At 55.2% G+C, this 13826-nt stretch overlaps 1 protein-coding gene across 1 annotated transcript in view; it reads left to right on the forward strand.

Moving 5' to 3' along the window:
- The window catches only part of OTOF (otoferlin), a 109706-nt gene that overhangs the window by 41059 nt on the left and 54821 nt on the right, over positions 1-13826 (forward strand). The window contains exons 4-6 of the mRNA XM_006162226.2: positions 1520-1619; positions 5385-5566; positions 10316-10360. Of these exons, the coding sequence (XP_006162288.1) occupies positions 1520-1619; positions 5385-5566; positions 10316-10360 (327 nt within the window). The remainder of the gene's footprint in view (positions 1-1519; positions 1620-5384; positions 5567-10315; positions 10361-13826) is intronic.

Raw genomic sequence — 13826 nt, forward strand, 5'->3', positions numbered from 1 at the left:
CACGGGTGTCCTGCCACATCCAGGTGACAGGAGAAAGAAACGCCACCGATTGCTCTGAGAACCTAGAGAAAGAGAACCTGAGCTGGGCTAGTAAAACATTGTTCTGGGACTGGCAGGGGGCTTGGGGGGTAAGGGGGCTGGGGTCCCACAAGGGCGGACCCCGTCCCTAAGCTCCTAGGCCACTGGGAATGTGGTGTAAAATACAGTGTCCCACATGCCAGGGAGTCTGAGAAGGGCTTTAGTCTCTTGGTTAGTCCTCAAACAGCCACTCTGTGAAGTAGAGGTGACTCGCTCATCGTATGAGAAAACCGAGACCGAGCGCGGAAGTGAGTGGCCCAGCCAGCTGGTAATCTGCGGTTAGGTGTCAGGCTGAGCTGCAGTTCTCTCTCGGAACCAAGGCTCTGACCTTAACCACAACACTCACTGCCTTTCCTTACTGCGCATCTGGGAGTGTGGGGACCCTGCCATCAGGCGGCCGCCAAGGAACATAAGAGGGGTCTTCAGAAAGTTCACGGGGAAATGGGATTATTTTAAAAAACAACTATGTACAGTTTTCCTTTTTTTTTTTTTTTTTTCCACAAAAAAAAACTTCTACTTAAATTCCATTTTTCCATGGAATTTCCAAAGTCCCCGCATACAGGTTGCAGGCGGGGCATCACCACTGGCTAACCAGAGGACGACCAGATGAGGGCTGTTGGTGAGGAGTTGAGCCCTTGGTCACTGTTAGGGAGGGAGAAGGGAGAGGAGCCCCATCTGTATCCAGGAGCCTCAGCCCTTCCCAACAGCCTCACACTGGGCATCTGGAAGCCGCTGTGCAGCCCTCAGCGGAAGCCCGACCCCACATACCCCGACTCCACATCTATGGCCCTCCCCCAGGGTGCTCACTGGCCCTCCAAGCTCCTCCCATGGAAATAGATCTCTCGGATACCACCAGACTACAGTTTTCCTTTTTTTTTTTTTTTTTTGCACAAAAATAAACTTCTACTTAAATTCCATTTTTCCATGGAATTTCCAAAGTCCCCGCATACAGGTTGCAGGCGGGGCATCACCACTGGCTAACCAGAGGACGACCAGATGAGGGCTGTTGGTGAGGAGTTGAGCCCTTGGTCACTGTTAGGGAGGGAGAAGGGAGAGGAGCCCCATCTGTATCCAGGAGCCTCAGCCCTTCCCAACAGCCTCACACTGGGCATCTGGAAGCCGCTGTGCAGCCCTCAGCGGAAGCCCGACCCCACATACCCCGACTCCACATCTATGGCCCTCCCCCAGGGTGCTCACTGGCCCTCCAAGCTCCTCCCATGGAAATAGATCTCTCGGATACCACCAGACACAGCTGCAGGGGGCCGTGTACCCTCATGGGCCTGCTATCCTGTCAGGACCAGCCCTGGCTCCTGGGCCACCTTCTCCAGCCCCAGCCTGGAGTCCGAGCAAGCCTACCTGTCTCCTCCCAACCAGTCACGGCCCTTGGGGTGTCAGCCTTTGGCCTTTTCCGTGAAACTGTCATGCCTTCTGTCATTTGCAGGCTGGTCGGGACCTTCCGCATGGTGCTGCAGAAGGTGGTGGAGGACAACCATGTGGAGGTGACTGACACCCTGATTGATGACAACAATGCAATCATCAAGGTGGGTGTGTCCTAGAGAATCCCTGGACTTTCCCATCGTGGGGCCCTCGGGGGCCCACTGCGCCTCCCTCTCCCCCACAGAGAACATGGCAAGGTGAGATGCAAGGAGGAGGCCCAGGCCACACTGCCAGCCCTGCTGTCTGCTGCAGCATGGCAGGGTCCACTATCCCACAGTGGACCCCTAGTTTCCTGCAATGAGGGTCCCAGGGAAAGGAGGCTGGGGGAATGCCATCCTTTCCACCAACAGCCCTTCTACTGGGACCCGGCTCAGGATCACTGAGGAGGCCAGCCTGAGCCCTGCTGGCCACTCCAGGGTGTGGGCCTCCCTCTGCACGTCCGGCTCGGCTCCTCTCTAGGACGAGCTTCTCTAGAGCAAGGACCTCATTGTATACCCTATTTGCGACATCCCAGCACTCCACCTGAGCACACATGCTCTAATGGTGGACACTTAATTCCAAGAAAGGAAGGCAGTAAGCCAGGCTGGATGCTCAGACCCGGCTCTGCTCTGATTCATTGGCCCGCAGGGCTCCCCCACAGCTGCTCATGGCAGCTTGGCCTGGTGGTGAGGAGCATGGGCTTTAGCTTAGGCTACCCACTCCCTGTGTGACTTGGGCAAGTGCGTATCTACTGCAAAGAGAGAAAATTGTGGTATCTACCTCCCGGGACTGTCCTGAGGACTATGAGAACACGCAGGCAGGGCATAGAATAGTGAAGTATATAGTAAGTGCTCCATAAATACAAGCAATAATACTGTTGGCTAGTATTTCCTGACCTCAGTTTGCCTGAGGTGGAAGGACCCACTGGGGTCCCGAATAGCATATGGCCCTAAGTAGGAGCCAGCAGAAACAGCCCCTGAAGCAGGACTGCAGCCATGGAGAGCCAGGCGGAAGGAGCCCTCTCTGAGGAGTGCCCAGAGACGAGCAGAAACCCCAACTTCCTGATGTCTTTAGGCACCATCTTGCTGAGAACATGAGAGCTTCGGGGCTTCTCAGCTTGGCCCCCAGGGGCTCTCTCTCTCTCTCATCAGCAGAGGTGGCAGGAGGGTCTTAAAGTCAGGGAGTTCTCAGTCACCACAGCAGGGACAAGGGGATGCAGACCAAGCTACAGACATCAGTGGGAATGGAGGGCTTGGAGAGGAACATGGAGTCCGGATGAAGAGAATATAGTGTGGGAAGTGAAGGGGAAGATCTAACTGGGCAGGGACTCCCAAGTCATCCAGCCCACCCACCAGCTGCCTCTGCTGCCTGGGTTTTGGTGTGTGTGTGTGTGTGTGTGTGTGTGTGTTTGTGCTTTTTTGGGTTTTTCTTTTGGTAGAGGTTTTTGCCTTAGGGTGCATGCGCTCACTGGGGAGAGAGAGACAGAGACAGTGAGGGGGAAAATGAGAAATCACTCCCCAAGGGAGATGGCCATGCCACAATCCCTTCTCCATTCTCTTCCTGGGATCTTGTGCATGCACACACACACACACCTGGCATGAGTTTCAAGCCACCAAGTCCAGGAATCGAACCGAGGTTGGGCATGTGGGAGTTCAGCAATGTAACTGCTGGTCCTATCTCTGCCGCCTGTTTAATGGATAGAACACTGAAGTCCTAGATGGGAGTAGCTTTGGCCAAGGTCAAAGAGCTGGTCAACAGCAGATCCAGCTCTGAGACCCAGGCTTCTAATTCTAGGCACGACATCATCCAGTCGTCCCTCAGTATCTGTGGGACTTGGCTGCAGGAAAGCCTCCCCCCGCACACTCACACACAGGCCACCGATGCTCAAGTCCCCATAAACGGCACAGCGTTTGCACATAATCGGGGCACACCCTCCCATACACTTCAGGTCCTTTCCGGGGTACGTCCAGCCCCGCATCCCCTGCCTGCACGTCACTGCATCCACAGGGTATTGCATAGTGTTCCATGTGTGGCAAGTTCAAGTTCCACTTTTTGGAATGTTGTGGAATTTTTCAAATATTTTCTACCCGCAGTTGGTTAAATCCATGGATTCAGAACCCACGGACATGGGGGGCTAGTCGTACTTGGTCACACCAGCAGGGTCACCCTGGCCCAGTGGAAAGGACCTGGGGCCCAGAGTTCTCCTGCCTGGGTTCACCCCGACCTCCTCACTGTGTCCTTGAGCAAGTCACTTCATGGTTGATTCGTTAGGTGGGACAGGCTGAGTGTCGAGATCAATGAGTTTACACTAAGTGTCTTAGCGTGACATCTAGCACAGCGAGCGTTCAGGAAGTACATGCTTCTTTCCCTTCCCTTTGGAAGCCCGAGCTCAGAGTGAAAGCTGCATGCCTGGGACACAGAAGCACGCCACCCCCAGACATGGCTCAAGGACACAGAGCAAGAAACTCATCGGGCTTCTTTTTGTTTCTTAAGTGTATTTACGTGTTTCTTTCATGAGTGGGAGAGACAGAGAGACAACATTCCCAGCAGGGTCTTGAGGCCACGATCCACCTGCAGTCTGAGTGAGTCCCAGCTCATGAGCATGCGTGTGCCCGATGTTCTCAGGGAGGTCTCCCGATGGGAACCCGGAGTCTTCCCATGTGGGTCAGCCTCGTGGAGGCTGCCACTGTCCAGCCCTGACCAACCAAGACTCTTTTTTTTTTTTTTTTTTTAATTTTGCCACAGGGTGTGTGAGCTCTCTGGAGAGATACAGAGAAAGACAAAATGAGAAATCACCCCCCAGGAGGATCACCCCCCTTCTCCATTCTCCTCTCGAGATTTTGGGCATGCATGCACACCTCTGGTGTGATTTTTAAGCTGCTGGGTCTGGGACTTGAACCACAGTCAGTCATGTGGGAGTCTAGTGCCTTAACCACCATGCCACCTGCTGGCCCCCAACCAGGATTTTTAATTGCTAAGTCTGGACCCAAGTTTAGTGTTCTACTTCCTCCCAGAGAAAAAACCCAAGATCCTTTGTCTCTGGGATGGGTATGTGGGACGAGGAGGAAGCCGTGGACTCCACACCTCGGCAGGGGGTCAGGGCCGGGGCTCCTCTTCCGGAGGGCATGCTCAGCTCGTGTCTTCACATTTCTAACCAGCCGACTTCAGGCAGCCCACCCCTCCCGCCTGTGGGCAGCCTGGTTCTGAGAATAAGGAGGTGACCTAATCACTGGGGACAGCGAATGAGACTCTCGATTATATATAAAGTGGACTCGCAGAGCCCACCCCCGGTCCCAGGTTCAGCTGTCTAGGGAGGCCCCCACCTCGGGCAGGAGGAGACTCAAATGCAGCAGCGTCTGGAGCCAGACTCCCCGAGTCAGCTGGGTCTTCTTCCTGAGCCTCTATTTTCTTAGCTGCAGAATGGGCCAGGGCAGGGTAAATACCCACCTGGCCTTCCTCCGGTAAGGAAAGTGCGTGAAGACACTTGTAAGCATCGCAGGGCAGCAGAACACAGGCAGTCCCCATCTCATGACAGGTCCACTTGGGGCATTTTCGGCTTTACCGTGGTGCAAAATAATACTGATTCAGTAGAAACCACTCAGCCATCCTGTCGTTCACCTTCAGTCCAGTATTTGGTAAGCTGCGTGAGCTGTCCAGCTCTGTATTATAAAACAGCCTTTGCGTTCGATGATGCCGTTTAAGGTAGGCTAGGCGAAGCTGCGATGTTCAGTGGGCTAGGCGTATTAAATGAATTCTCAGTTTACGATATTTTCAACCGACGAGGGGCTCATCAGGACGTATCCCCGTGGTAAACTGAGGAGCTTCTGTATATGGGATTACGACTGTCACCGCCTCCCGGGGCTCACCCCCACCCCCGTCTCTCCCCCCAGACCAGCCTGTGCGTGGAGGTCCGTTATCAGACCACAGATGGCACGGTGGGCTCCTGGGACGACGGGGACTTCCTGGGGGATGAGTCTCTTCAGGAAGAAGAGAAGGACAGCCAGGAGACAGACGGGCTCCTCCCTGGCTCCCGTCCCAGTTCCCGGCCACCGGGCGAGAAGAGTTTCCGGAGGTAACAGGCTGAGCCCTTCTGGTTGCCCACTGCCCCCAAAGATTTGGGGATGAGGCCTGGGGGCTTTGCAGGCCTGACTGTGCTCAGACTACAGGCTGAGTTGCTGGAGAGACATACAGCTGCGTTTCTGTGGCACCCCCCCACCTCAGCCTCACCCCCAGAGCTCACTGGGGAGGCAGCAGGGGGCTCACACCATGCAGAGGGACCAGGTCTCCCCCATTTCAAGAAAAGCAAAGGTCTTGGGGATTGAGCTCTACTGTGAGGGGAAGGGGGTCGACTTTCTCCCAGAGAATGGGAGAAGAGGGCTGGGGGAGGCCTGGTATCCACCCTGGCCCAGGGAAGAGGCCCAAGAGAGGGAAGCCTCTTCCAATCAGAGTGAAACCACAGGTCCTGGCTGGGATCCGGCCTCCTCTGTTGAGAGCAGTGTGCAGGAACCTTAGTGTCCAGGATTCATGCCCTGCCAGTATCCTTCCACACACGATCATAGGAGGCTATGCCCACAGGCGTTACGTTAAAAAAAAATAAAAAAAGGAAATGTAATTGTATTGCTCTTAGAGCCCAGAAGGCAGAACCTGGGCTGGGCTAGTAAAACGTTTCTCTAAGTTCCGAGGTCACTGGAAATAAGGCATAAGATGCAGTAAGCCCACGTGCATCTGAACGATGTGTTTTCCGAGGAAGGGTCCTCTGTGCCATGGGAACGTCCTCTACCCTCTGCCCACCCTTTCCTTCCCCACTAAGGTGTACTCTGGCTCTGTAAGTGAAAAAACACGGTGCTAAGCCAGTAATCAAACTGCTGTACTTTTATTGGGCAAATATGTTTTCCTTCTTTGCACTTGAACCACTTTGCTCCCTCCCACCACACACATATATGCACGTGCACATACACACACACACACACACACACACACACACACACACACACACACACACACACACACACACACACACACACACACACACACACACAGTTAAGGAACCCTAGGAACCAGACAGTGAGAGTTACAGCAGTGAGGTCTAAGCAACTACCTGGAGCAAACAGGGCTGGACCATCTGCTTCTGCCTAGCCATGGGGAAGGGCAGCCCTAGCCAGGCCAGCAAGGCGCCTGTTCCTCTCAGACTTCACATGCTTTAGCAGAAGACCCAGCTGCTCCATGCTAGCTGTGTGACCCCTGGTAAGTCACACAACCTCTCTGACCCTCTCTACAAAATGGGGACCATAGCAGTGAAGCCCCCTGCCCTGTTAGAAGAGGCAGACAGAGAAGAGGGATGGGGTGTACTAAGGTGCCAGTGTAACCCATGTAAAAGCTGGTGACAGACAGGCCCACTGTAGGAGGACCATGCACAGGGTCTGGAGTGGAGGTGAAATGACAAGAGAGGAGCAGAGACTGAGTGGGTTCCCACCACCACCTCCAGTCTGGAAAGAGCTCCGCAGGGGCAGGCTCGGAGACTGCGGGTGGGCTCTAAGAAGGGGCTCCTGAGAACAAGCCTGGAAGCCACGAGAGGCTGTCTGCTGCAGGGGAGAGTGCTCACCCCGAGTCAGGAAAGCCAGCTTCCGCGAAGCCCTATCCCCACTGTGCACCCACTAGCTGTGTGTCTGGGGGCACGTCACTGACACCTCTGGGTCGGTGGCAGGAATCGGCCCGCAGGTTAAGCTCCTGGCCTCCTCCAGCTCTGACCTCCAGGGGCTGCTCTGGGTCCTGTAGGGAGCACCATGGGAGACATCCCTCCTATGCAGGCCTGGCCCAGGGCCCTCCTGGGAATGGTAGTGAAAGCTAACTTGGGGAGGTCCTCTGGGCACTCTGCCACCCCCCGTAGGGCCTGGGCCCACTCTGGCAGGGCTCTAGCCCCTCATCCCAGCCTCACCCTGCCCAGCCTGCTTCTCCTTGATTTCAACTGCATCCATCCTGGCCTCACCAGGGGTCAGATGGTGCCCAGAAGGGCCTTTGCAGACCTTAAGCCTCAGCTCCTGTTAAGGGTCACTGACAGGGCCTCTGTAGAGCCTCGCCTATTAAGCCCATCACTCCCTAAGAAACCCTAAGTCCTTGCCCTGCAGTCCCCTTCCTCCTCAGGGAACATGCGTGCTGGTAGCTCTGCCTGAGCGGCTCCCTGTTTCCTCAGCTCCAGCTCTCCTAGGCCCTGCTCAGCCATGTGCCCTCCGAGATGCTCTGCTGCTCCTCTAGTTCCTGCCCCCAACCAGGGCCCCCTGGTTTCTTCAGCTCTCTGCAGAACATCCCTGCAGGCAGGTGGTGCAGTGGAGAACGCTGGTTCAAGTCCCCGCTCTGCTCTGTGGAGCCGCCCGTGCCCCTCTGTGAGATGGGCTCGCTGCTGCCCCCTACCTCCCAGGAGTGTCAGGATCCAATGTGAGCCGCCCACCCTGGTGCCTGGCCTGCCGCCGACTCTCAGCCAATGTTCATCTCCTTTATCTTCACAGACTCCGAAGTACCCCAAATCCAACTTTCCCTATCCTTTGCAATGTCTGACCTTTTGGTTCAGGAACTGTTCCCAACCAAGCTCCTCTGAGCTCTGGCTCCCACCTATCCCAAGGGGTCTGCAAATGCTGACCACACAGAGCATCACGCCCTGGGGCAGGAGCAGGGGTCTCAGAAGCCCCACGAGAGGCTGTCTGCTGCAGGGGATAGAGTGCTGACCCCGTATCAGGAGTTACCTCTCCCCTCCAGGCTGTTTCTGGTGCTGAGAAAAAGTGAATTACTACTCACTTGGACACTGCGTTCAGGAGCACAAGTTCCAGGCCATGTGATGTCAGCTTACAACTGCCCCAGGCTCTGCAGAGAGGAGATTCCAGCCCTTAACACACACGCACACATATACACGAGTACCATGTGTTTGCACACACTCGCATGCACACACATCCTCTGCAAACACCACTGGCTCTAGGCTCTGCAGTGGATGTCGTCTCTGGGAGCCCCAGCTTAGAAATAGCGGGGACCCCCGGCTTTGTTCTCACAGCTGCTCTGTGGAAACTTAGGCCTGTCCTCTGGATTCCCCATATGCTGCGACTCTCTCTCCTTTTCGTTTTCCCCACCTGGCCTGAGCCTCCCACCCCCCGGGCCCCCACCCACTTCTGCTACCCAACCCCCTCCTCCCTGTGTCCCCGGGAGTGTGGCGATTCTTTCTGGGCTCCTCTCTGCTGAGTCTCATCTGGGGGGAAGTAGAGGCAGGGGCCACTTCTCTGTTCACCACATGAATCATCTTCCACTCCAATGGAGGCCTATGGAAGCAGGTACCTCCCTCCTGAGCCTGGGCCAGTGGAATGACAGGCATGTGTCCATGGTCAGGGGCTCTGAGAGAGAGGTGGGCAAGGTGGGAGCTGGGCATGTCCCTAAGCATGCATGTATGGGTTCAATATACCCAACTTACCCCAGAGTCCGTTCCCACAGTCTCATCTGGGGGGAAGTAGAGGCAGCGGCCACTTCTCTGTTCACCACATGAATCATCTTCCACTCCAATGGAGGCCTATGGAAGCAGGTACCTCCCTCCTGAGCCTGGGCCAGTGGAATGACAGGCATGTGTCCATGGTCAGGGGCTCTGAGAGAGAGGTGGGCAAGGTGGGAGCTGGGCATGTCCCTAAGCATGCATGTATGGGTTCAATATACCCAACTTACCCCAGAGTCCGTTCCCACAGCCCCAGAGAGCTGGAAAGTTCTTCCCTTCCTCCTTCATCAGGATTCAGAGGTGCAGAAGCTCCTGCCAGCCATGCTGGGACTTGGGGCTGCTGAGACCCAATCTCCCCTTCTCCAAAGTGAGCCTTTTTCTGCTCCGTGGTCTTAATTGGCTCTGGCGGCCGATACCCAGTTAACTCCTCCAGGTTACAAAGTGACCTCCTGTCTAACGTAGACGTTAGCTTTGCAGACTTCAGCTGTGGGGTGCGCAGGCCTTTGGGCCCTGAGCGTCGGGATATGAGTCACGTTACCTAGGCAAGATCTGCCAGGGCAGTGTGGGGGGGAGAGGGAAACTTCCTGCTACCTGCTTTCTTTCCTCATCCTCATCGCCACAGCGTCCGGGAACCCTTGGGGGGACGTTGCAGAGGTCTTCCAGAAGCCTCCCTAAGGACAGGCGGGAGCACCTTTCCCCCAGCTCACTTACTGCCCGCCCCGCCCCCGAACCTCCCGGTCCCCTTCCTTCTCAGAGTCTGCAAGCCCCTCAGCAGCATGCCCAGTCCACCATGCCCCCCCCCAGAGGCCTCAGAGGGGTACAGGAAGGAGGGGGTGGCTGAGTGGCCCAGACCTGGAGGCTGGCTTGGCTCGTCCAACCCCTTCCTTCTTGGAGTCTGCAAGCCCCCTCAGCAGCATGAGGCCTCAGAGCTCCTGTGGAGGGATACAGGAAGGAGGGGGTGGCTGAGTGGCCCAGACCTGGAGGCTAGCTTGGCTCGTCCAACTTTGCGTCCCTTAAGGAACCTGCATTCCACACTCAGGATCCCTGGGTCTCGGCCTGGGGTTGGAAGAGGTTGGCTAATACCCTGAGCCTCCCTCACCAGGTTTGGGGCTGGGATGGTGACCAGCCAGCCCCACTCCTGTGAGCCACTGCCCTCTCCCCAGTTAGAGCCTGTGACCGCCAGATCCCAGCCCAGCAGACTTGGGCCTGCTACAGGAGAGACTGTGGATAAGGATCTGGGGAACAGGAGCCCCTGGGGAGCTAGGCGTCCACATGACCCGGGCTGAGGCTCCAGCGTCTCTGGTCCACACCCCTCACACACGTCCCCTTGTCTCCTCATTTCTTCCCCCTGCTCAGCAAAGGCAGAGAGAAGACCAAGGGAGGCAGAGATGGCGAGCACAAGTAGGTGTCCCAGCCAGGGCAGAGCCGGAGGGCAGAAGGCCCCCACAGGGCTGCAGAGGGCGGGTGGGCCTGTGTGCAGGGCACAGGAGAGTCCTGGTGGAACCAGCAGGGGCATGCAGAGTGAGGAGGTCTCCTCTGACCATGGGGGGTCAAGGGCAGGGAAGGGTTGGGTGGGGGTTGGGCTGGTGGCTGGGGCTTCCGGTTCTCCCACTCAGCTCTCGGCTGACCCTTCCTCCCTTTGGCATCTTGTTCTTCCTCTACTGCCCTGTCCGCTCCCCACCTCAGTGGTCCTCAGGCTTCCCTGTGAGGGAAGGAAAGAGAGGAGGGAGGTGTACCAAGCCAGTGGGGCTGTCCCCCCCATACTCCAGAGTCAGGGCGGGGCCAGGCAGCTGGACACACGGTCCTGGAGATCCACAGGGGACAAGTGCTGGGCACTTGGTAGCTGCAGGGCAGGGCATGGGGGCCCAGAAAGCTTGGGAGAGGTGGCCGCTCTCTGTGGCCCTCAGTCTTCCCCAGAAGTCTTTCTTGAACAGGGAGAGGTCAGAGATCAGAGATGCTGTCTAGGAGAGGAGAGAAAGAGAGGGCTCCACAGGGGCTGGAAGGGCTAGAGGCCTGGGGTTCAGATGAGTCCCATAAGCTCCCTCCAAAGCCCATCTGGAGGACTCTAGTGACACAGGGAACTTCACAATGCACTAATAGCCAGGCTGACCTCCCTGGAGGGGCCCCTGGCCTGCCCCTTTCCTACAGATGACAAACCTGAGTCCCATAGAGGGGAAGTCACTTGCCCCTCCCGGAAGAGAGGCAACGCCGGGCTGAAATTAGAGACTCTGCCTTCCCCTCCGTGTGCACAGGAGACCCGGCAGGTGTAGCGCTGCTGGCCTTGGGATTTTGTTCTCCAAATGTTCTAGAGAGCTGGAAAGCCGGAAGTGCAGCCTCTCTTTTCCAGCAGTGAAACCCGGCCCCAGAGATGTTAAGAGATTTGCTCAAAACTGTGTGGCCCCAATACATCAAAAATTAGTTCTTACATGGGAGCCAGCAGGTGTGTGGAGGTTAAGGCACTGGATCCCACATGGCCAATTGTGCTGTTCAAGCCCCAGGCCCAGCAGCTTGGAAATCACACCAGGCATGTGTGAGTACATGCCCAAAATCCCGAGAGAAGACTGGAGGAGAAAGAACTGCGGTGTGGCCATCCCTCCGGGGATAATTTCTCACTCTCCTTCTCTCTCCCTCTCTGTCTCTCTCTGGTGAGCATATGTGCCCTATACCAAAACACTAAAGAAAAAAAAAAAAAAAAAAAAAGACGGGGATAACATGGAAACACCACGGTAGAGTGAATTGGGGTTTGGGCTGACAGGCACTGATGTGGACCAGGGTTTCTATTCAGTCAGGATCCCCAGGAACGCAGAGCCTGGCTCACTGCTTTCACAAAAGCACTTTGAATCCAGCTCACACTTGTTACGCACAAGAAAAAGGCAACGAGGCGTTAGCGCTGTGGTGATGGAGGAAATGGTATCAGGTGGAGACTCTGACCCTGGGGCCTGAGGTGCAGGAGTCTGTCATGCTGTGAGCAAGGGCAGGAGCCTCAGGCAGGAAGAGTGTCAAGGCCTGGAAGGGGGACCAGGGAGCCAAATCCTGGGGTGAGTGGGACGTGACGGAGGACACTGAGCTGGTGTCCTCTCAGGGACAGGGTTCAAGGGATTAGCTTCACCCATGGACGCTTAAAGTAAAAGGCGGGCATGTGAGACACGGACAGCTGGCCCTTGCCCTGCCTCTCCGTCTGAGACTGGCTGTGCTCGAAGGCCCTTCCCGGTGGCCAGCTCCCCAGTCTGGCCCTGGCTGGACCCGCAGGGACTCAGACTGGCCTGATCCCTTTGTCCGGCCATAGCCGGAGCAAGAGGTACTTGGCAGTGCAAGCACACAGAAGGCCCAAGGCTGGTGCCCTAGCCCTGCCTCATTCTAATGTCTCACCATTTTCAATTAACACAGAAGGTTAAAATGAATTACATATGTATTGGGTTGTCGGGAAACTCATGAAGCACTTTGGCACAGAAAGAGAAAAATACGTCATGACTTTCCAAATAACTATATATATATAGATAGATAGAGAGAGAGAGAGAGAGAGAGAACAGCAGGTAGCAGGTGGCACAGTGGTTACAGGCTCTGGACTCTCATGTGGTTGACTGCAGTTCAAGTCCTGGGCCCAGAGGCTTAAAACTCATGTCGGGCACAGGTGCCTGCAAGCCCAAAATCTCAAGAGGAGAATGGAGGGAGGGAGATTGCACTGTGGCCATCCCCCCAGGGGAGTGATTTCTTGCTTCCTGTCTGTCTGTGTCTGTCTCTTTGGCAAGAGCATACATCCTATAGCAAAAAATGTCTCAAAAAAAAGAGAGAGAGAGAGAGAGAGAGAGAGAGAGAGAGAAGCACTAGGACTATTGAAAGAGTAGGAAACCAGGATTTCTAAAGAGAGATGAAACACATGGAAACTGTTTAGCCTGGAGAAGAGAAAACCTTGGAGAAAGTGTTCGACCTCTGAAAGGTTGTTATGCGGCAAGGCTGGTTAGTTCTCTCTCTGCTGAGGAGAAAACAATGGAAACAGAGTTAAATTGCAAGAGGGAAAATATAAGATTGAATCCATGAAAGAACTCCTGTGCCCCTTGAGTATCCGGTGAGCTTCTGGGATTGCTGGTCTGGGGAGATGACAATTACATGTCCCCCGTACTGTTCATCTGAGCCTTGTTAAAGGCTGAGTCACCAGGGATAACAGGGCTGGCTCCCATGGCAGCCCTGGGGTCCAGATAGGTACGTGTGGACCCCTAAGTCTCCCGATATAATTCGGCCACGTGTCCACGTGTGTCAGCTTGGAGATAGGGGTGATTCTTTCTTTATTTATTTGGTATTTTTTTTGCCAGAAGTCATGGGCACTTGCCTGAGAGAGACAGAGAAAGACAGGAAAAGGGAAAGCAAGACATTGCCCCCCAGAGAAGATGGCCACACCGCAATCTTTCCCCTCCATTCTTCTGCGATTTGGGGCATGCACACACATGCACCTGGTATGATTTTCAAGCTGCCAGGTCCAGGACTTGAACCATAGTCAGCCATATGGGATCCAGCTGTCTTAACATCACACTACCTGCTGGCCCCTAGATGGGGGTTATTCTTATACAAAGGGCCAACCTTATCCTGCCCACATGTGGGAAACTATTCAAAATTAACTAAAATTCAACACACTTTCAAAGACATCTGGAAAGGCTCCAGTTATGAAGTGCCCTGTACTTGGGCAAGGGAAATCAAATAAACGCCCAATTTTTGAAAATCTGGCTGTTTAAACAATGCAAAGAAGGACCACAGACCATTTCTCTTACACAGGGGTTTGTTTATCCTGATTATCTGAGGCCTGAGCTAGTGAGCCTAGACGGTTCCAGTTGAAATCAGTGAGAGGGCAGGAGCTCTTGGCAGCAAGTGGGCA

Source organism: Tupaia chinensis, unplaced genomic scaffold (genome assembly GCF_000334495.1).
Source record: "Tupaia chinensis unplaced genomic scaffold, TupChi_1.0 Scaffold139757_1, whole genome shotgun sequence".
In the NCBI taxonomy this organism is placed as follows: Eukaryota; Metazoa; Chordata; class Mammalia; order Scandentia; family Tupaiidae; genus Tupaia; species Tupaia belangeri.